Source organism: Perognathus longimembris, chromosome 3, assembly GCF_023159225.1.
Source record: "Perognathus longimembris pacificus isolate PPM17 chromosome 3, ASM2315922v1, whole genome shotgun sequence".
NCBI lineage: Eukaryota > Metazoa > Chordata > Mammalia > Rodentia > Heteromyidae > Perognathus > Perognathus longimembris.
The window spans coordinates 104833839-104856494 of NC_063163.1; the positions used below are offsets into that span (position 1 = coordinate 104833839).

The 22656-nt window shown below is 41.5% G+C and overlaps 1 protein-coding gene across 3 annotated transcripts in view; it reads left to right on the plus strand.

Moving 5' to 3' along the window:
- Positions 1 to 20061, plus strand: part of Arhgap32 (Rho GTPase activating protein 32) — a 136408-nt gene extending 116347 nt beyond the window's left edge. For all 3 annotated transcript variants that reach the window (XM_048343646.1, XM_048343647.1, XM_048343648.1), the window contains 8 exons: positions 1431 to 1538; positions 1811 to 1956; positions 2816 to 3011; positions 4958 to 5103; positions 7348 to 7419; positions 9402 to 10280; positions 10962 to 11941; positions 13937 to 20061. In XM_048343646.1, the coding sequence (XP_048199603.1) occupies positions 1431 to 1538; positions 1811 to 1956; positions 2816 to 3011; positions 4958 to 5103; positions 7348 to 7419; positions 9402 to 10280; positions 10962 to 11941; positions 13937 to 16189 (4780 nt within the window). In that variant the 3' untranslated portion in view covers positions 16190 to 20061. The remainder of the gene's footprint in view (positions 1 to 1430; positions 1539 to 1810; positions 1957 to 2815; positions 3012 to 4957; positions 5104 to 7347; positions 7420 to 9401; positions 10281 to 10961; positions 11942 to 13936) is intronic.
- The last annotated feature ends 2595 nt before the right edge of the window (positions 20062 to 22656 follow it).

A 22656-nucleotide genomic window follows, 5' to 3' on the forward strand; every position in this document is an offset into this window, starting at 1 on the left:
GTAACTCAATTGTTTATGAAGCCTAGTGCTGAGTTTGATTTTACTAATATATCACTGTGTGATCTCACTAAGGATCAGTCTTGATATCTGTGAACAGAATACTGATAATTTCTTCTTAAAGAGGATTTTTTAAAATGTTGATAGATGGGGATAAGCTTGGCCCTTACGATCTTTTAAATAAAGTGTAGCATAATAGAAGATGCTAATAATATAGACAGAATAGACTTCATGATGTGTTAATTTTACTTGAGATATGATGTAATTGTTTTTGCTCTAAAAAAAAGTACTCCATGTACTCCATGTAGCACATAGTTTTGAAAAGTCAAATGCATGTAAAGCTGACAGATGTTGCCAGTTGCCTGTTTCATGGCCCTTGAATTTCCAGTTCTTACACTGCCACTCCTTGTAACCTTTAGCAGTCTTTCACTTCCCCCTCCCTGCAAGGGAATGGCTGCAGTGATAGCTTCAGCAATCTTTCACTTCCTTCTCCTTACACGGATATGGCTATAAGAGAAGTAAATGATGCTCTCCTTAAAAGCTCATTGCCTAGTCTAGATTCCTTTTCCTTTCAAGTTCTTGAGGTTCAACTGGATCTTTGTGGTTCTTTGTATAGACCACAATTTCACAATTTAAATTTTTTTACTGTTTCTAATAGTAAAGTCTTATATTTCTGTCTCTCATTCATTTTTTAATAGTTTTAATTCCTGTATAATTGAGTAGGCTAAGACATGGTATAGCTGGTAAGTAATACTGCTTTGTGTATATTCCGTTTAAATTGTACTTAAGCTGATCATATGAATTTCCACAAATGCTTTGTGCAGTTGAAATAAAGCACAATTTGAGTAAACAAGATAAACAAGGACATTAGGATATGAAGTAAGACTGTTCATTCCAAAAGCCCATCAACTGTTCAAATATATTCTCTCCTTGGTGCCTATTGGAATTTTTTTTAAGTATTTTTAGGTTGGTGTAACATTGTTTTTTTTTTTCTTTTCAAGAAATATTTAAATTATTTTCCATTAGTTGTTGTCTGCTGCAAGTAGAATAACACAACTTCAAACTAGCATTTGGTTCAGAAACTAGCTTATTTGGAGGATTCACTTCTAATAATATTTAAACTTAATAAGCAGCGGAGGGGGGGAATCTTGAGTTCATACAGTTTCCTTTTTTTCCTTCTATTTATTTTGCTTTTGAAAACTTACAAGGTAGGGATATAGGGGAAAGCAGGAGAAAAATGAGGGAGAGGGTAACATGTTTAGCAAGAAATGTACTCACTACCTTATGTATGTAACTGTAACCCCTCTGTACATCACCTTGACAATGAAATTAAATTTAAAAAAAAGAAAACTTCCAAATCAGTTAGTAGTTTTTATGTACTACACTGCTGTATAATGGCTCCTTCTGTTAGCTTGTTGGATTTTGTTTTCCAGAACCTTGGAGTTCCTGATGAGACACTTGTCTCTTCTAGCTGACTATTGTTCTATCACAAATATGCATGCAAAAAACCTAGCTATCGTCTGGGCTCCAAACCTGCTCAGGTAACTTGAATTTAACTTTTATGACCTTTAGTAGAACTAAGTATCTCTAGCGTTTTGAACAAATTTTAATTCATCCGTGTTCAAAGGTTAACTATAAAAAGTAAAACTGCAGTTCTTATAATATCTCTATAAAGGAAGAACACTGGGGCCTAGTTAAGGGACTATAAAAGTAGAGTTTCTTCCTCTGGTTTGTCTGTGACTTGTGTGTTTAAAAAAGTGCCATTTGACCTTACTGTCTCTGCAACTCTAATGGAATGTTGTTAACCTCACAGATCAAAACAGATAGAATCGGCCTGCTTCAGTGGGACAGCAGCTTTCATGGAAGTGAGAATTCAGTCTGTAGTTGTTGAATTCATCCTCAATCATGTAGATGTGCTCTTCAGTGGCAAAATCAGTACGGTCATGCAGGAAGGGGCAGGTATGGCGCAGGTGGATTCTGTTTGCATGAACCCAACTTTCAAAGTAACAGAAACTTTGCATTAACTATTTCAGTTGATAATATGAGACGTTTGAAGATCACAGATTTATGTCTCTATCCTAAAATAAAGAGTTGAGAGGGGCTGGGAATATGGCCTAGTGGCAAGATTGCTTGCCTCGTATACATGAGGCCCTGGGTTCAATTCCCCAACACCACATATACAGAAAATGGCCAGAAGTGGCGCTGTGGCTCAAGTGGCAGAGTGCTAGCCTTGAGCAAAAAGAAGCCAGGGACAGTGCTCAGACCCTGAGTCCAAGCCCCAGGACTGGCCAAAAAAAAAAAAAGAGTTGAGAGTTCTTTTGTGTCTGCATAATGAATATAGCATATCAGATCTGTTGTGATAGTTTATGACTAATTTTAAAAATACTGCCAGTTATTGTATATAATAAAGGTACTGTATGGAACAGGAAAACAATTACTTCCTAAACTAGAAATATCTGAGCCATAGCCTTTTCTGGTATCTTTTTTTCCCCCGTGGTACTGGGGATTGCCCTGGACCTTGTGCTGGGTCCTTGGGCCACGCCTCCAGGTGGCCACCTCCCCAGTAGCAGGAATTACAGGTATGCCCAAGCTGTCCTTCAAGACAGGAAAACAGTTGAATTATCACTGATCTGGCATGTCATGGTCTACTTCTCACTTAATACAAACCATTGTGATTTTTTTTTTCCATTTAAAAGTTTTGGAGAAGTCTTGAAATAACACCAAAGAGTAGACAGCTGATAGCTAGGTAGACAGAGAAACAGACTACTGTGCCCTGACCTATAACTGACTCTCTTCACTTCTTTTCTTTTTTTTGAAGCTTCTCTGTCAAGGCCCAAGTCTCTGCTGGTATCCTCTCCATCGACCAAGCTCCTTTCATTGGAGGAAGCCCAGGCGCGAACCCAAGCTCAAGTCAACTCTCCAATTGTGACTGAAAATAAATACATCGAAGTTGGAGAAGGGCCTGCTGCACTTCAAGGGAAATTTCATACCATAATCGAGTTTCCACTTGAAAGGTAAAATTCATTAAATCTTATTTTAAAATATGGTTTTCATAGCTATGTTTGTTGTTCTTGTCTGCTTTTGTTTTTAATTGTGTATTTTAGTAATTCTGTATTAAGTTCTGGCCCATTCTCAGAAAAACCAGTTTTCATGTAAATGATACTTCAGATTTTGTAGAGAATTGATGTAAACAATACCTACATTATATCACATATTTTAAAAAAAAAACAATGTCACAGGGAAAATTGTTGGAAAATATACATATTCACAACATAGGGTTGATTTTTCTGAGATAATATTGTTTAGAAATAATCTGTATTGGAGTAGCATTTTCAGAAAGTAGTGAACAAATGATTACTTATTTGACAGTGGCTCCATATTAAGGAGAATAGATCAGCAGTCCTCAGAGTATGAACTTTTCACCAGCAGCATTAGCATCACTAGTTAGTTGTTAGAAATTCAGTTACTCAATCTCAGCCCAGACCACAGGGTCAGAACCCCTGGGAGTAGAGTCCAGCAGTATTCTGTCTTCCATCAAGCTTTCTATGAGAGTCTAGTGAGTATGAAAATTGGAGAGCCACTAGCCTGCCCTAGCGTTCAGCTCTGGGCCTTATTGGTTGCTCCACAGAAATGGTAATAACATGGTTTATATTATCTTCTTTACTAGGTTCTAGTAGCAAGATTAATCTATGTAATATATGATGTCTCTGCTACTCCTTTGGTTATTGCACATAAATGCAAGGATCTTGCTTGTCTAGACTTGATTAGTATTAATGTAATTTTAGGATTTGTTCTTTTTGTGTTAGTGTATTCCTGTGTCCCTTTCGTTTCCTATAAAAATAGTCAGAACGTTTGTCTTGAACATCTTGATTTTGTATTTTAGCTCCATAGTTTGCAAAGTTAGTGATTTAAAAGTAGGTTTTATGCTGGGCAGTAGCTACTCAGGAAACTGAAATCTGAGGATCATAGATCAAAACCAGTCCAGACAGAAAAGTCCGTGAGAAACTTATATCAAATTAACCACCGCCAAAGCCAGAAGTGGAGCTGTAGCTCAAGTGGTAGAGCACCAGCCTTAAACAAAAACACTCCAGCAAGGCATTGATAGCTCACACCTGTAATCCTAGCTACTCAGATCTGAGGATCACAGTTTTAAAACCAGCATAGGCAGAAAAGTTTGTCAAACTCTTATCTCTAATTAACCACCAGAAAATCAAAAGTGGCACTGTGGCTCAAAATGGTACAGTGCTAGCCTTGCAGTATCCAGGCCCTGAGTTCAAGCCCCACAACCAAAGAGGAAAAAAAAAATACTCAAGGATAGTGTCCAGACCCTGGTTGGGCTCAAGCCCCAGTACTCAGCACCCCTCCAAAAAAAAGTGTGTATTGTGATATAGATAAACTTGGGTTTCTTCCCTAACTTAATCACCTACCAGTTTTATGACATTTAGGAAGTTATAGGAACTTACTGGAAAAGGATAGTAATAGCACTTGTCTCATGTTGTTACATTTTATTTAAAAACCATACTGACTATATATAAAAGGGACTTAACACAGTGCCTAGCCATTTAATGGATACTAATTTTTATTTTTGCTATTCTGTTCTTATATTCTCCATTCACATGTAAAAGCATATTCTTTAACTGTTATTTTTGGAACTGTACTAGTTCCTGTGTCCAGTTATGTTTTATTTCCATTTATTTTATAGATTGTGAGGTTAGCTCTAAATATAAAGATATACCTAAGTGTGATGTTTTGAAAACTAGCTCCTAATGTTGTAATCTCCATGTTTAACTTCCATTTTATACTTCAGCCTCAATGTGTAGAGTGTGCCACAGGGATGATAAAAATGTATTCATTATTCCAGCTGTTCCTCTCTAGGCTATTTGACTCTTCCTATCATTTATTCATGCATTCATAGGCACTTGTCTATCTTAATACTGATGAACTATGTTATCTCTCATAGGAAAAGACCTCCTAATAAAATGAAAAAATCTCCTGTGGGCAGCTGGCGTTCTTTTTTCAATTTGGGGAAGTCGTCATCCATCTCTAAAAGGAAGTTGCAGCGTAATGAGAGTGAGCCCTCAGAGATGAAAGCCATGGCTTTGAAAGGTGAGCGCGCCTTACCTGTCTTACCACTGCAACGCAGTCTTCCTGGTAGGGCTTGCACCTTCTTCTGTCCTCATGGCCTTCTGGCACTTGGACACAAACCTTGCATATTATCATTATCACAGCAGTTTCACTGTGTGATGTACATAGTTGTATGTGACACAAATGGATTGTCTTCATGATCAATTCCTTTGTTTTTGCTCCTTTGATGGTGCTGGGGTGCGAGTGCAGGGCCTTGAGCTTACTAGATAAGCACTAGACAAGCACTTGAGCCATGCTCTAGACTGACCAATTCTGTATCCTCATCTCAAAAGGTAAGATAAATTACATGCAGAAGGAGCCAGTTGGGCTGGGAATATGGCCTAGTGGCAGGAGTGCTTGCCTCATATACATGAGGCCCTGGGTTCGATTCCTCAGTACCACATATACAGAAAATGGCCAGAAGTGGCACTGTGGCTCAAGTGGCAGAGTGCTAGCCTTGAGCAAAAAGAAGCCAGGGACAGTGCTCAGGCCGAGTTCACGGCCTAGGACTGCCCCCCCCCCCAAAAGGAGCCAATTTCTTAAGGGAACTTGATAAATTATTATTTAAATTTCACAATATAGTCAGGCACTTGTAGCTCGGGCCTGTAATACTAGCTACTCAGGAGGCTGAGATCTGAGCATCATGAATGATTCAAAGTCAGCCCAGGAAGGAAAGTCCATGAGAACTCTACCTTTAATAGCGACCCAAAATCCAGAAGTGGAACTGTAGCTCAAGTGGTAGAGCACCACTGGCCTTGAGCAAAAAAGCTAAGGACTGTGCCTAGACCCTGAGTCCAAGCCCTTACTGTATATCACTAAAAAAAACAAAACAAGCAAACAAGCAAAAACAGCACATTTGTAACTTAAGTTATGTATTATTGGCAATTAACACTGATGTGGTATTTGAAAGTTTATGCTTTTATTTTTACAGATTTAAAAAACAACAAAGCCATGTTTCAACGTGCCTTTCATGTTTATAATTGTTTTAACCAAAGAAGCTATCCTTGTACTTGGTGACTTAGTAATGAGAGTGTCTTATTTGGCCAAGTAGACCTATTATGATAGAATAGAAGACTGTTTTAAAAGAACAGTTTAAACTAGCCAGGTGCTGGTGGCTCATGCCTACAATCCTAGCTATTCAGGAGGCTGAGATCAGAGGATCTCAGTCCAAAGCTTCCTTAGGTAATGTTACAAAAATAATTTTGATTAATAGTTTACAGTTGTGTAACAAACCCATGCATGTAACCTCTATAGACAATTTAGGACCTCTGCCTTCAGAGTCTTAAGTCTAAAGTCATATGTATAAACAAATGAATTCCATTACAGAAGCACAGTTATTGAAATATAATTCTGCATAAGTCTTTATAGTAGGCATTGTCAGTTCCTGTGGGGGAGGGAATGATAAAGATAGTCCTTGAAGTGGACAGTGAAGGTAAATAGAGACACCTTATGGGCAGAGTACTGAAAATCATGTTTCAGGACTCAGATGCTTGATGGGAAGAGAGACAGCTTAAAGATAAGCATTATTTAAAGGAAGAATTGTCATGAAAGGAGAGTGAAAAGAAATAAATTAGAATGGTAGACAAAGAACAGAAGTGAGTGCTGTCCTCAGAAAGGAGGAGGGGCTTGAAATGGAAGTGACATTTTGGGTGCTGCGTCTACGTGACAGAATGCAAGTGTTTAGCAAATGTGATTCCAATGTATGTAAAATCACTACGTGAGATTCCTAGGGCTTCCGTAGGAATTACGGCAAATGAGTTGGCTTGAAACAACAGAAACATACTCTGTTTTCAGTATTGAGGGTCAAAATCTAATAGTGTCAGCTCTTAGTGCTTCCTTGCCTTCTCCAGTTCCTTTTGGCATTTCTTGGCTTGGGGCAGCATCACCCTGGTGTCTACCATCTCCATCTTCACAGGTATAGTCAGTCCTCTTTGTCCCCCGTTTTCTTTTCTAACAAGAACACTAGTTGTGGAGGATAGAGTCCACTGAGTCCAGCATGGTATCGTGATTCATCTCTGTGTTCAAGTTCTAGAAAAGAGATTTTTTTCACATGAGGAACTGAGAACAATGCCACACTTTCTATAATGGGGTTGTAAATTGGATATAACTGTAAAAATGAAACTAACCACTCTTGGAAGTTTAAACTGGTATTAGGGAAAACAGCAACTCCTTTCACCGAGTGTACACAACAATAATAAAACGACACTATTTGGTTTTTATTATCAGGTGGCAGGGCAGAAGGAACCCTTCGCTCAGCTAAAAGTGAGGAGTCTCTTACTTCTCTCCACGCAGTTGATGGTAAGACTAAAAGCATCCATCATTTTATTCCATTACATTACTTTTAAAACACACACACACACACACACACACACACACACACAGAAATTGAGTGTGTTTTACAAATAATTACATAATAAGTAGGCTGCCGACTATCTTTTCCAACATTATGGTACATACTTATTTTACTGTTCAGATTAAAATTCAAAAATGTTTTTATATAGTAACTATCTTATGGTTTCTATTTGTTTACATTAAGATGGCCAAATGTTTTATAGCAACCAGGAATATTTCTCCAATGCTTGTTACTATACTATGTCTCCCTTGGATTTCCTGTGAGAGCATAATGTTTGTTACAAAATCAGTTTGTAATTTAGACTGGTAGTCTTTTGTTTTACAGTGGCCTAATCTGACTTTAAATTTCATAGATGAGATTGATTTCAGGTGTTCTTCATTACTCACGGATCATTACCACCTGAAGATGGGAACTTAAAGTGAATCTGCTTTAAAATGGCACCAAATTTTCAAGGCAAATAGTAAGAAAATGTTTGGTTGCAGCATAACTTAAAAAGCAAAACTACACTATTATGAAAACAAATGTGTCATATTCTGTTTAGTAAAAGTTGAGTTATCGTTGTAGTTATGTACTGATTTTTAGAGGAAGGTATATGCTTTCTTTTCTAACAAAACCATTTTAACAGAATACCACATCATTCGTTTGCTAATGATGCAACAGAGTATTTTTCTTAATCCATTTTACAAGCGTAATCCAGCACTACACTGATTTTCCACGGGTTTTCTTGGTCCATTTACATTCAAATCATGTAGCTGTGCAGTATCCTAAGATGTCATCATCCCGGTCAGTTTTCTCATCTTCATTTATCACTCTGGATCCTCGCTAGCTTTGCCTGTGAATCACAGTTCTCCCATATCACTTTATCTGAGTGGCTGGCATTTTAGGACTTTCTTTTTGAGGTTTTCAATTGCACTACAGTCAAGAAAATCTGCAAAAACCACACAGATGCTGCTGTCAAGCAAGAAATAACAATGGTTACAGTGAGTAATTGTAGAAGTGAGATACACTAGTAAATGGACTTAAGTTAAGATAGTTTCTGTCTCCATTAAATAATTGTAATGATTTCCATTGAATAACATTTATTCTTTACACTGAATATTCAGCAACAGCATAAAATTGTACAAAGTTGTCTACCACTCTTGAGGGGTATATGTGGGAAACTAAAAGCCTATTCTTTTTTTTTTTTTTTTTTTTTTTTTTTGCCAGTCCTGGGGCTTTGGACTCGGGCCTGAGCACTGTCCCTGGCTTCTTTTTGCTCAAGGCTAGCACTCTGCCACTTGAGCCACAGTGCCACTTCTGGCCATTTTCTTTATATGTGGTGCTGGGGAATTGAACCCAGGGCTTCATGTATACGAGGCAAGCACTCTTTGGCCTATTCTTTTTTAAAAAGGGAACTTTAGTTATCTGAAAGGAATCATTTGCTAAGTTTTATATAAATGCTTTTTAAATGAGAATCTCATTTTTAAAGAACTATATCCTACATAAAGTTTTCATCATGATAAACAGCCTTTTTTGCTGGTTTATATCCAAAATGCCAGAGATTAATTTCAATGCATAAGTCAAGTATGTATACAAGCCAGTGATAATAAGAAAATACGAAGACATGGAAAACTTGCCACAAGACTCACACAAGGAGTCAGTGTTTGACCTGTAATAGAATTCAAGAGTCCTTAGTCCTTTTCTTTTCCAGACCATGAAATGATTCATTCTCCCCTGCTTACATGTGACAGTTAGTTACCATTTGTTCTAGAAGCTGTGTTATATTACAAGTGTAAATAATCTATGTTACTTGATAAGCAGTTTGCAGGAAGCAAGTGAATTGTGTTTTTTTTTAACCTTATGCTGTAATTACCACTCTACTAAGTGGCTTATTACAGGTAGTAACCTGTGACATTCATGCTGGGATGTTGTTGTTCATTTTTACCAGGTGACTCCAAGCTCTTCCGACCCAGAAGACCCCGGTCTAGCAGTGATGCGCTGTCTGCCTCTTTCAACGGAGACATGCTGGGGAACCGCTGTAATTCCTATGATAACCTGCCCCATGACCACGAGAGTGAGGAAGAAGTGGGGCTGCTCCACATTCCAGCTCTTGTGTCTCCTCATTCTGCTGAGGATGTTGACTTGAGCCCACCAGACATTGGCGTGGCCAGCCTGGATTTCGATCCAATGTCATTCCAGTGTAGTCCTCCTAAAGCTGAATCAGAATGCCTAGAGAGTGGTGCTTCCTTTTTGGATTCATTAGGATACTCCAAGGATAAACCCTGTGCCAATAAAAAGGATGGGGAAGCAGGTGGTAGCCAGTCTCATACCCCAGGAAGCACTGCAAGTTCTGAACCTGTCTCTCCAGTGCAGGAGAAACTGAGTCCATTCTTTACCCTGGATTTGAGCCCAACTGAAGACAAATCGTCTAAGCCATCCACATTTACTGAAAAAGTTGTCTATGCTTTCTCTCCAAAGATAGGACGGAAGTTAAGCAAATCACCTTCCATGAACATATCTGAGCCAATTTCAGTGACCCTTCCACCTCGGGTGTCAGAAGTCATTGGTACTATGTCAAACACTGCAGCTCAGAATACATCGTCTCCAACCTGGGAGAAAAGTGTGGAAGAAAGTGATGTCTCAAATAGATCCCCCACCCAGATAGTAAAGATGAAAACAAATGAGAGAGAGGCCCAAGAAGAATGTGAACCTAAAGTCCAGCCCCAGGACCAGGTTGCTGCTGAAGAAGTAGAATTGCCAGGGAAAGAGGAGCAGTCTGTCTCGAGCAGTCAGAGTAAGGCTGTAGCTTCTGGACAGACTCAGACAGGTACCGTTTGTTTTCCTCCATTCTTTCTTTAAGTTAAGAGGGATCTCCCATCCTGTGTGTCATCTGTGCCTTTTAAAGAGAGAAACTTGCTCTACAGCTAGTCTTTAATCAAAGAGAATGCTTTTCTGAGTGGTGCTGATAGCACAAAGCCCTCAACTACAATCAGTCAAGCAAACCTCCCCAAAGGGCCTGTGGCCTTGCTGCAGACTTTTACAAAAGTCCCATTACCTTTTGAACAGTCAGGATTTATAAATAATTTTTGTACAGCTTCTTAGCTCTTGATAATATTTTCTTTTCTAATAAATATACTTATTGTAGCCTTACAAGTTAACAAGCCAGCCTGCTCTATCAAATGTAATTCTAAATCACAGTCTGTAAGCACGCAAAGCTTGTGCTTTAAGCAGCCTTTTCTGAGCCAGGTAAGGGACCTGCATCTCCCCCAGTCCCCATTATGTAGCAGTTCAAGAGGAGCTTGCCACCTGTAAACACGCTCTTAGTTTTCCTTCTGAACCAGATGTGTTCTCAACAGCATTTGCATGTGGGATAGAAGATCTTGGATTGCCATTTTGAAATACAGAAGGCATCTATTTTTTAATGATCATATGGGGAGTGTTTGGCTTTCCATATAGAATAACATAAGCTACCTTTTCATTCTCATTTTTTTTCCCAATTTCCCACTAGGAGCAGTTACCCATGATCCCCCTCAGGATCCTGTTCCTGTCAGTTCAGTCTCTCTTATCCCACCACCACCGCCTCCGAAAAATGTCGCCCGAATGTTGGCACTAGCATTAGCTGAGTCTGCGCAGCAAGCCTCAACTCAGTCATTGAAGAGACCAGGGATTTCTCAGGCTGGGTATACTAGTTATGGAGACGTGGCAGTGACTACAGCTGAAGATAAACTGCCTGGTCCCTACTGTAGTGTTGCTCTAGATAAGGCCTATTTCCAAACGGATCGACCAGCGGAGCAGTTCCACCTCCAGAATAATATACCTGGGCATTGTGACCAGTCTCTCCCAGAGACAGAAGCTATTGGAGATCCCACCCATCCCAACACAACTGAATCTGGAGAGCAGCTCCACCAAGTTGACTTGCCAGGAAATCAGCCACTTCGAAACTATTTATCTGGGGACCCAGAAATGACCAGAATCACTACAGCTCCCTTAACAGACTCGGAGAAGTCTGATGATCCTGTCAGTTTTCCTGATGACCAGGCTGGAAAGACCAGTATTCCAACTGTGTCCTTTGTGGAGCAGAATGAGCCCCCACTCCATTTCTGCAGTGATCAGCCCCCCACTTCCCTTGCTGCAAGTATGGACAAGCCCCATCATCCTGCAGAAGTTGCAGACAGATCTCTAATGACCTCTAATCTGCCTAGGGACAAAGTCTACCCTCCTTCTGGGTCCCCTGAAGAGGATACCAGCACCGCAACCAGGGCTTATGTGATGGCAACTACAGCAGCAGCTGAAATGAGCTCCAAGGATACGAGCTGGGCTGTGGCTGAACAGCCCATTGCTGCTGATTTTGCGTCTGCCACCCTTCAGCGTACACACAGAACTAACCGTCCCCTCCCCCCACCTCCTTCCCAGAGGCCTGCAGAGCAGTTGCCAGTCGTGGGGCAGGTACAAGCAGCACCCAGTATAGGATTAAATAATTCCCATAAGGTAAGAAGGAGAGGAAATCAGTGGTGTGAAATGTACTGTGTCCAAAGGTATGTTATTTTTCAGCAGGGTGTGTTGTTGTCTTGTCAGCTATTACTTTATTTTTCAGTCCTGTGACACATCTTCATGATATAGTTCCTGTTTAAGGTTGAACTCTCTCTTTGCTTGGCTATTGGTTTCCCTCTCAGGGAGAAATAGGTATTTGATGACTATAGCTTAACTCTTCCTGGTACCTTTTCTTTGTAAAGCCTCTAATTTCCTTATAGTAATACAAAAAGATCATGATCAAATGAAACAAACAAGGCCTTAGATGTTGTCAGTTCTTTTTCTTTGCCAGCTCTATCACTGACTGATTGTGACTTGAGCAAGTAGGATTAGGCAAGTCATTTAGTCAGTCTGTGCCACCATTCGTATCTACGTGATGAAAACACTTCATTCTGAAGACATTTGTAAGATTCTATCTTGTAGGTTTTTTAGAAATAGAAGACAGTAGTGTGTTGGGAGTTTTTTGTTGTTGCAGTTGTTGATCATGGGTCTCAAGCTCAGGGCCTGGGCATTGTCCTTGAACTTTTCTGCTCAAAGCTAGAACTCTTCCACTTTGAGCCACAGTTCCACTTCTAGTTTTCTAGTGGTTAATTGGAGGTAAGAGTCTTATAGACTTTCCTGCCCGGGCTAGCTCTGTGCTTCCATCCTCAAACCTCAGCCTCCTGTGTAGCTAGGACTACAGGCATGGGCCACCAGTGTCCCGCAATGTTAGGACTTTCTTTTTTAATTTTCTTCAGCCTTCACCAACAGATTATTCTGTAGTCAAGTTCCTGTTTTGATTAGAGAACATTGTATATAGAATGCTAAAGTTTCACTCTCTTTCCTTCTTTTGGCCATATTGGGCTTTGAACTCAGGCCTTATACTTAGTAGGCAAGCATTCTACTACTTTAACCCTTTCTGTTCTGCTTATTTTTAAGATAGGCCTTGTTCTTTGCCTGGACTATAAGCCTCTTATTTTTGCTTCCTGCTAAACTTTTTCTGTTGAGGTGGGGGGTCTCAAGAACTTGTTGCCTGGGCTGGGAATATGGCCTAGTGGCAAGAGTGCTTGCCTCATATACATGAGGCCCTGGGTTCGATTCCTCAGCACCACATATACAGAAAATGGCCAGAAGTGGCGCTGTGGCTCAAGTGGCAGAGTGCTAGCCTTGAGCAAAAAAGAAGCCAGGGACAGTGCTCAGGCCCTGAGTTCACGGCCCAGGACTGGCCAAAAAAAAAAAAAAAAAAGAACTTGTTGCCTAGGATGTTCTCTAATTGCAGTCCTCATGAGGGAATTGCAGGCATAAGTCACTGTGTCTGGCTCTAGTTTTCTTACTTATTTTCAAAATAAAAGTACTGAGGGTTTTTTGGTAGTCACCTTGAACTGAAAGATATTAAAATTTTCTAGTCCTTGCTGGAGCATGCTATTTGTGGCAACTGCTTCTCATAGATGGTGTATTATTGCTATGAGGGTCATATTTGGCCTCTGGGTCACAAACGGTGTAGACAGAAGGTGGGTAGAAACAGTGACCTCATAAATCACATTACTGCTCTTCCCTGTATTTGGGGATTTAAAACCATTCACTCGGTGAATCACTTCAAAATCCTCCCAGAAGATAATATCAGCTGTTTCTATTGAATGAAACGTCCTTGGTATCAGGCTGGGTATTTTTAAACTTGAGTTTCAGGACTTTTTGTTATTTTTCTCAGCCTTCACCAACAGCTTATTCTATCGTCAAGTACCTGTATTGATTAGAGAAAGTTGGGTATAGAATGCTAAAGTTTCTGTCTCTTCTCAGCAGTGAGTTCTTCTCATGTCCATGGGAACAGATACAGGACAACTGCATGGCTTAGAAAGTTCTAGCTGCTACTCAAGTAGCCTTAACATGGACATTAGAAATGTAATAGCTTTGATTTCATAGGGGAAGCATTAAAAAAAAATGGACTTATAAGATGATCGTCTTATCTTCCAACAGGTCCAAGGAATGGCTCCCACTCCCGAGAGGCCCCCTGAGCCTCGAGCCATGAGTGACCCTGCACCCCTCTTTGTCAGTGATGGCAGTGCAGCTGCTCCGTGTCCCATGACCACATCTGCTCCGCAGCCAGGCTTGCCTGAGAAAGTGCGGGATGGTCCTAGGGCCCCGCTGCTCCACATGCGAGCCGAGTCCTTCCCTGGCCACTCCTGTGGCTTTGCTGCCCCAGTGCCGCCCACAAGGACAGTGGAAAGCAAAATGGCTGCTGCCATGCACGCCAACAGTGCAGATGCCACCAGCAGTTCAAACTACCACTCCTTTCTTGCCGCTTCCTCAGCCTCGGTGGAGGAAGTGTTCCCTTTGCCACTCCCTATTCCACAACCTAAGCATGCTTCTCAGAAAATAGCTTATTCCTCCTTCTCTAGGCCTGATGTTGCCCCCGAGCCCTTTGGTCCAGAAAACTGTGTGCATTTCAATATGACTCCAAACTGCCAGTTCCGTCCCTCAAGTGTATCTCTGCATCACAACAAGTTGGAGCAGCACCAGGTGTACGGTGCCCGATCTGAGCCACCAACCTCCATGGGACCTCATTATAACACCTATGTGGCCCCAGGAAGAAACACATCTGGACACCACTCCAAGCCATGCAGCCGGGTTGAGTATGTTTCTTCTTTAAGCTCCTCTGTTAGGGGTGCTTGTTACCCTGAAGATATTCCACCATACCCTACCATCCGGAGGGTGCAGTCCCTCCATGCTCCCCCATCTTCCATGATTCGTTCCGTTCCCATTTCACGGACAGAAGTTCCCCCAGATGATGAACCAGCCTATTGTCCAAGACCCCTATACCAGTATAAGCCATATCAGTCCTCCCAGGCCCGCTCAGATTATCATGTAACTCAGCTTCAGCCTTACTTTGAGAATGGACGTGTCCACTACCGCTATAGTCCATATTCCAGTTCTTCTAGTTCCTATTATAGCCCTGATGGGGCCCTATGTGATGTGGATGCCTACGGCACGGTGCAGTTGAGGCCCCTTCACCGCCTACCCAACCGCGATTTTGCTTTCTACAATCCTAGGCTGCAAGGAAAGAATGTGTACAGCTATGCTGGTTTGCCCCCACGTCCCCGGGCCAATGTGACTGGCTATTTCTCTGGCAATGACCATAATGTAGTCAACATGCCCCCAGCTGCCGATGTAAAGCACACCTACACCTCATGGGATCTTGAGGACATGGAAAAATACCGAATGCAATCCATCCGCAGAGAGAGCCGCACGCGGCAGAAGGTGAAAGGACCTGTTATGTCTCAGTATGATAACATGACCCCGGCTGTGCAAGATGACTTGGGAGGGATCTATGTCATCCATTTGCGTAGTAAATCCGATCCTGGGAAAACTGGACTTCTCTCGGTGGCGGAGGGGAAGGATGGGCGGCACACAGCCAAGGCTGTCAGTCCTGAGGGAGATGAACGCTTCTACAGGAAACACCCAGAGCCAGAGTTCGATAGAACCTACCACCATGGAGCCTACGGCAGTGCGCAGGCAGAAAAACCATCCCTCCCGCAGAAGCAAGGCAGCCTGAGGAACAGGAAGCTTCATGACCTGGGTTGTGGCCTCCCAGAGCACAGAGTGCATCAGGAAGCAAGCCATAGGCAACTGTGTGAATCAAAGAATGGGCCACCTTACCCCCAGACAGCTGGCCAGTTCGATTATGGGCCCAAAGGGATTCCAGAGCCTTCTGAGCCGGGCAGCTACCATAACTCTGGAGGGAAATACACCATGTCAGGGCAGGAGTCTTTAAGACTGAACCACAAAGAGGGGAGGCTCTCCAAAGAGCTAGAGCGACCTCGCACCAGGCAGCCGCCCGCTCCAGAGAAACACTCCAGAGACTGCTACAAGGAGGAGGAACACCTTGCTCAGTCAGCGGTCCCACCCCCTAAACCAGAGCGGAGTCATAGCCTAAAACTCCATCACACCCAGAACCTGGAGAGGGACCCCAGCGTGGTGTACCAGTACCAAACACACAGCAAGCGCCAGAACAATATGACTGTTGTGTCCCAGTACGACAACCTGGAGGATTACCACTCTTTGCCTCAGCACCAGCGAGGGGCCTTTGGAGGGGGTGGCATGGGCGCCTATGTGTCCTCTGGCTTTGCCCACCCACAGAGCAGGACATACGCCACTGCGCTGGGGCAAGGTGCCTTCCTGCCCGCAGAGTTGTCTTTACAGCACCCTGACACACAGATCCATGCAGAATGAGCCTGGGGAGCAATAGAATTGAAGCAGCCTCTGCTGGACAGTGGACTGTTCTATTTTTTTTCAATAACCAAAACAATTAAAAAAAAAAGCTATAAAACCTCCGACCAACCACATTAAAGGAAAAAAATAATTATAGAAATAAACAAGTCACCATCTTTCCCCTTCCTGCTTCATTACCATCTTTTCCATCTATAAACTGTTATTTTTGTCTTTAAACGAAATACGATGATTGTAAAGCACTGTATTGAAAAGCTAGTAAGTAAAGAAATTTGTCACAGACTGTACTTTCCATACAAGGCTATTTTGTAAGAGCCAGAGGACTGCCTTTAACTGATGGAATATAACTTTGTCCTTTCATCTGCACATTTGCTACCTAGCTCAGAGCAGTTTGCATCTATTTCCTGGTGGGCTTCTCCATTTCCTGTTGTGTTCCTACTTCCCCATCAGGGGCCGCACAGCTTGCTCAGGTGGACACTCTTTCCATTATATTTCATTATCTGTCAGGAAGGGGCTTATATGTTAAATTAGAGTGGAGCAAAAACCCTCAGATCCTTCAGTTAAAAAAGACAGCTAGTAATGTGAGAATTAAGTAAAGGAATTAGGACTTTAGCCATTTCACAGCGCTATGGTAAAATGCCAGACTTAGAACCGTACTTTGTCTTCTTATTTCTGTGTGTTGCTTACAGGTTGATGCACAAGCTCTTATCACTGTACGAGGTGTTTGGGGCTTTTAAAAATTACAATCCAAGTTCTTATTGTCAGTGGGCTTCATTACCACCAGAAAACTCTAGCAAGCTTTTCATGTGCTGCCTTTCTGCAGATCCCCCACCTCCCACCCCATGTAATAATGTTCTAATTCCAGTGACACTATTTGCTCTCCTAAAACAGCAACTCATTTTCATTAGGAAAAGATCAGCATAGTTGAACTCGATGAACACAATTTCTCATGAATGTAAATTTACAAGTTTCTAAACCAGAATACAGGTTCCCTAGCATTTCTTAAAGTCACTCTGGATCATAGGTTTAAAACCGCAGGTCCCTGCAGTGAGCGCTGAGTGAGCGAGCACACAGCCCCCTCTCACCAGCTGCGAGCGCTGCAGAGCTGCCGCGTGCATCCCAGGGTGTCCCATGGTGTGTGCTTCCTGTGTGCCTGTGTGGTCACCCTCTGAGTATCATCTACACCAGCATTTCCAGGAACAGCTCTTTATAATTGTAGACATGTTAAACATGTTTAATACCCAAGACTTTCTTTTGAAAGTTGTGACTCCATTCTGCTTCTCAGCCTGCCCTACCACAAATACCCCAAACTAGCAAGGCAGTCCTGAATTTAGAAAATGAGCTTAGATTGACATTTCATTCCGTCGTGATAATACTTGAGTTTTATATATCCATTCATATGTTTTACATGCTCAGTTTGTAGAAGACACAGGAGGCTTCGTTCCATATACTGGATGGCTTCTGTTGTGGCTTTTTAGAACTTGGAAATTATCTTTTATTTAGAGCAAAGGAGGAGATCCTTTAGGAAGCTAAAATCATGCTGCTATTCTTGCTGTGAAATTGTATAAAGATTAGAATTCATGCCAGTCTTTTTAATTTAAAAAAGTCATGTGATTGCATTTTAAAGATTTATATTCAGAAAAAGAAATAAAAGTCTTAAGAACAAGACATTTATGTATGGAAATACTCTGTAAGGTTTTCTTGTGTTCCCCAGAATTGACCAGACAGGTGCAATAAAAGACCAGAGTAGCAATCTTAAGACATCAATAAGTAGAAAGGCCTGTGGAAATTTAGACATCTACATCAGAAATGTAGACCTAATTGATCCATGGTCAGTGCTGAGAAACCTGCCAGGAATCTTCCATCTGGCAGGCAGATCTATCAGGTGCTACACACAGGAGTTTCCTCTCTGGTGACTGTAGCATTCTTCTTTTTTTTACCCTTACCATCATCTTTTTGTGTAGTAGGCAGCCCATTGCCCTTGGAGACCACGCCAGCCCCAAAGGTTCGTACCAGCAGAATGGAGGTTAGGAAGAGGGGCTAGTGTGACAAGGAGACAGACACGTGGCTTTGGTAACTGACGGCCTGGAGGACCTGGGCCAGTTCGCATGTTTGTGGATTTGTCACACACACACACACACACACACACACACACACACACACACACACACACACACACACACTGTTTACTCCTGAAACTGAAGTCTATTTTATAAATACTAAGGTTAACTCATCAGAACAGTTTCTTTGTTAATAATATCCTATGGGTTTGGAGCTATCAGGTAAATATTTTGCATATAGAATAATGATTCAAATTGCTGGTGTAAGTGTGAAATGCAAACTTTAGATAAAAGTCTAGAGTCACTTAATGTATGTAGCAACAGCCTTAACTTTGGATTCTGCTATTTGAAAAACTTTGCCTGCATCTTTCCCTTCCTGAAGTGGGGTAGAAATTGGATGGCAAATCACTGTGAGCCAGGTTACCTCAGCATCGTTTACTGTGCGTGAGCTTCACCCATACAGTAATTGAATGTTACTCAGATTCTCAGTGTTGACATGGAGAATTATGACAAGGAAATGGACCTGCCTTATGCATTAAACTCATGATTTAATTCTATTGGTACTTTTATAGCCATGTCTCCAAATTTTACCATTTTGGCAAGATTCTGGTCACACAGTTTGGTTAGATTGAAATCTAGAGGTCTGGCTAGGAACTTCGCTAAAATTCCCAGGGCTGTCATTTTCCTATTAATACATTTAATCTGAGCCTTATTTCTTCACTGTATTTCCAGTTCCTTTTTAACATACCTTCACATATTTTACCCACTCAGTTTGAAGAATTCCCTGAGATGGTCCCAAAGGGAGGGCCTGCGCATTTCTGATAATGGCAAAGCCGTTTTTAAAATGTAGGGTCAGGTTGAAAAATTCAAGGCCTAGTTCTGTGTGGAGGGACCAGGAACGTGAGGGGGAGGAGGAGGAGGAGGTTCGCGCTTTGGAAGTAGTAGCTGGTGCATGCGATGTAAACTGGAAATTCACTGCTTTGGTTCATCAAGGAGCCTGCAAAGTCCATTTCTCTGTTTCCAGCCCTGTTTGTCACACATTCGCTACATTGGCCAAATATCACCTGAGCAGAGAGAGAAAGGAAATAATGAAAGCAAAAGTATGTCAGAAAGTTACTTCCAAATGGTTAGAAGCATGTGATTGTCAGTACTGTGTATTACAGAAATGTCGGGAATGATGTATTTTAATGTGTGCAAGATAATGTTGGTGTGCACAGAGGGTCTTTTTTTTCTCCTTATCTGATTAGTACTGTTAATGTTCAAAGAATTTTTTTTAATGGTTGTTTTACAGTTTAGATTCTGAGATAGCAAAACCTGATTTTTCAACCATGACCTGCATGAGAGAAGCATCTTAGGAAGTCTTAGATCATACTTTTTGAGTTTTTAATTTATATAGTGTATTTTTTATGTTTTAATATTTTTGTGAACTGGTGTAAATTGTTAATGCATATAAGCCTGTGTATTTTTGTAAATAGTTTTGTGATTTATTTCTTGTAAATATTTAGAGTTTCATTTCTTCCAAATTATTGAAACTGACTTGTGGGGTTGGGGTTTTGTTTGTTTCCTTGTTTGTTTGGCTTGGGGGGTGGGGGGTGGGGAGAAGGGATTTTTGTACTTGGAGATGGAGATATCTCGTGGTTTAAAGCAAATGTCCCACTGGTCAAATATCAACAGAACTATTTCAGGTTAAAACAGACTTTTTGTGTATGCGTTTCCTTTTTTGACCTGATATGAATTATAATGAGATAATTGGTTTGGGGATATTTTCATCGGAAGACAAGTGTTTACATACAACACAGCCTGTTACACCAAATGGTGCTCTAAAAAAGACAGCCCCTGGGTTTTTTTCTGTTAGAGTCTACTCCATGGCCACATTCCCTTCCGCCTAACACCGTCCCCAAGAGCGTCCAGGTCCCCTTGGTGTGTTCCAGGAAGCCTGGACAGATGCGGCCCTCCAGGGCTGCCCCTCAGGCAGCTGTCATCCCCCGCAGACTCTCATCCCATGTGGGCTCCCCCAGGAAGCAAACTGCCCTCCCAGAATCCTCCAAAGGCAGAGGAAATGGAAAAAACAAATGTTTTGATAGGTTCTCTCAAAGATGGTGGATGTTACATTTTCTCCTCAGAGTTAAACAATTGAAAAAGAGGCATTGCTTGTGCCCAGGCACCCGTGGTAAGCTGGCTGGTGACACAGGCAGGGTGAGCCAGCATTGCAGTGAGTTGAATTGCGAAAGATGGGAATGGAGGAATCCAGTTACCCTACAGGCTGCCCCGAGCTTCTTCCTGTGCCAGAGTTCTCCGTTTTCAATAGTAACCGGGACTTTGAGGGGTGAGATTACAAATCGTTCTTCATTTGCAAGTTTTAGCGACATGTTCCTTTTTTTTTTTGGCCAGGAAATAGAGAATTTACCTCTTTGGTCCAGAGACTCCTAGTCACCACTGCTTTTGTTTTGTTTTTGTTTGTAATGTCTTTAGGCTTAAGCAGCCAAACAACATCAGCAAAGCCCTCAGACCTGAATTATATGTTTCCATGGAAACCACCCAGGCGAGATTACAGGCGTCATAGGTCCTTTCCACTGAGTCTCTGTTTCTTATCCAATTTTCCCATCACCACATTCCCTTGGAACAGATGGAATTTAGGACCTACCTTTAAATGTGTGTTGATCACTGACTGAAGAATTGGGTGGCAGATAACATCAGTGATGTTTGAGATTTTAGTCATTTGTGTTGCTATAGGTTTGAAACAGTTCATTTTAAAGTAACAAGGGCTTTCCACTGCAGTGGAACTTCAGGCCTCTTGGAACATCAACAATAATACTTTTTTCTTTTTTTTTTTTTTTTTTTTTTTGGCCAGTCCTGGGCCTTGGACTCAGGGCCTGAGCACTGTCCCTGGCTTCTTCCCGCTCAAGGCTAGCACTCTGCCACTTGAGCCACAGCGCCGCTTCTGGCCGTTTTCTGTATATGTGGTGCTGGGGAATCGAACCTAGGGCCTCGTGTATCCGAGGCAGGCACTCTTGCCACTAGGCTATATCCCCAGCCCAACAATAATACATTTTATGTGGCCACACTCCTCCCATATTAAAGAACGTACCTCTTGAAAAATAAAGGATTGATTTTTTTTAATTGTTAACAGAGCATATTTTAAACCACAGACTTTGTTGTCAATATACTTCAAGGCTCTTCATTTCTATCTACAAGTCACTACATTTTTTTTCTAGTCCTGGGACTTGAACTCAGGATCTGGGCACTGTCCTCGAGCTTCTTTGTGCTCAAGGCTAGCACTCTACCTCGTGAACCAGAGCACCACTTCCGGCTCCTTCTGAGTAGTTTATTGGAGATAAGAATCTCCTGGACTGCCACACCCAGGCGGGATCAAATCACCATCCTCAGATTTCAGCCCCAAGTAGCTGAGGTTGCAAGCCTGAGCCACCAGCACCTGGCTAAATTACTACAATTTAAGGAAGCCTCAGGGATACTTTGAGATAAAAGGGGTGGTTTTTTTTTTCCCCCATACTAGATGATTTTATCAGCAATATCCCTTTTATGTTTTATGTGTATAAAATTAGCTTCTTTGTGCCATCACTTGGTTTTGTCTATAAAACCTTCCTCTTCTGGCATTGTGATCCTAGTCTGTCTTGGAAATCAAATAATTAAGGTTGTCCAGATGATGAGCAAAAGATGTTCTTTTTTTTCTATTCAATATATATTCTTTATAATTTCTAGGTCCATAAAGCTTCAATTTCACAACTTAACAACTTAATTGATGAGTAAGAATGTATAGCAAAGTTATGTTTTTCAAAAGCAAAAGATGTTCTTCAAGTGGCCCTGGAAGGTTTTCCTGAATTATATGGACTCTGTGTCATCCATTTTTTGGTTGTTGTTGTTACTTAGAGCCTTTTCTTTCCTCCTTATGTGGTCTGTGGAGAGCCAACTTTGAGAAACTGAGCTACTATATAAGATGCTTAGAAGGAAAAAAATGAAACAAAGTGTTGACCTTAGCTTTGACAGTCTATGAGAAAGCTATGTAAATAGACACAGTAGCATTTCCCATGAATAACTAGAGAACTTCTCCCCATAGAAAAGTGCTAGTCCATAGAGGACATTTGGCATCCACAGTTAAGAAAAAAATAATACCACATAGACATATTGCTGCAGCCCTGAGTCAGTCACTTACCACATTTTTAATCTCCCACCCAATTTGGAATCCATCCTGATGATTCCTAGTTTCCAAACTTCAGAATTTATATAAAACACCTAGATAGTTAAACAAGATTGCAGACAATCTGAGCCCATGGATCTAGAGGTAAACTGAAATGTACAATATCTGCACTCCATGATACTCTGGGTTTAATGGTTGTGGCAGTACTTAGACTAAGCAGCATCTTTAACAGGACCTTTCTCACCATCAGAACT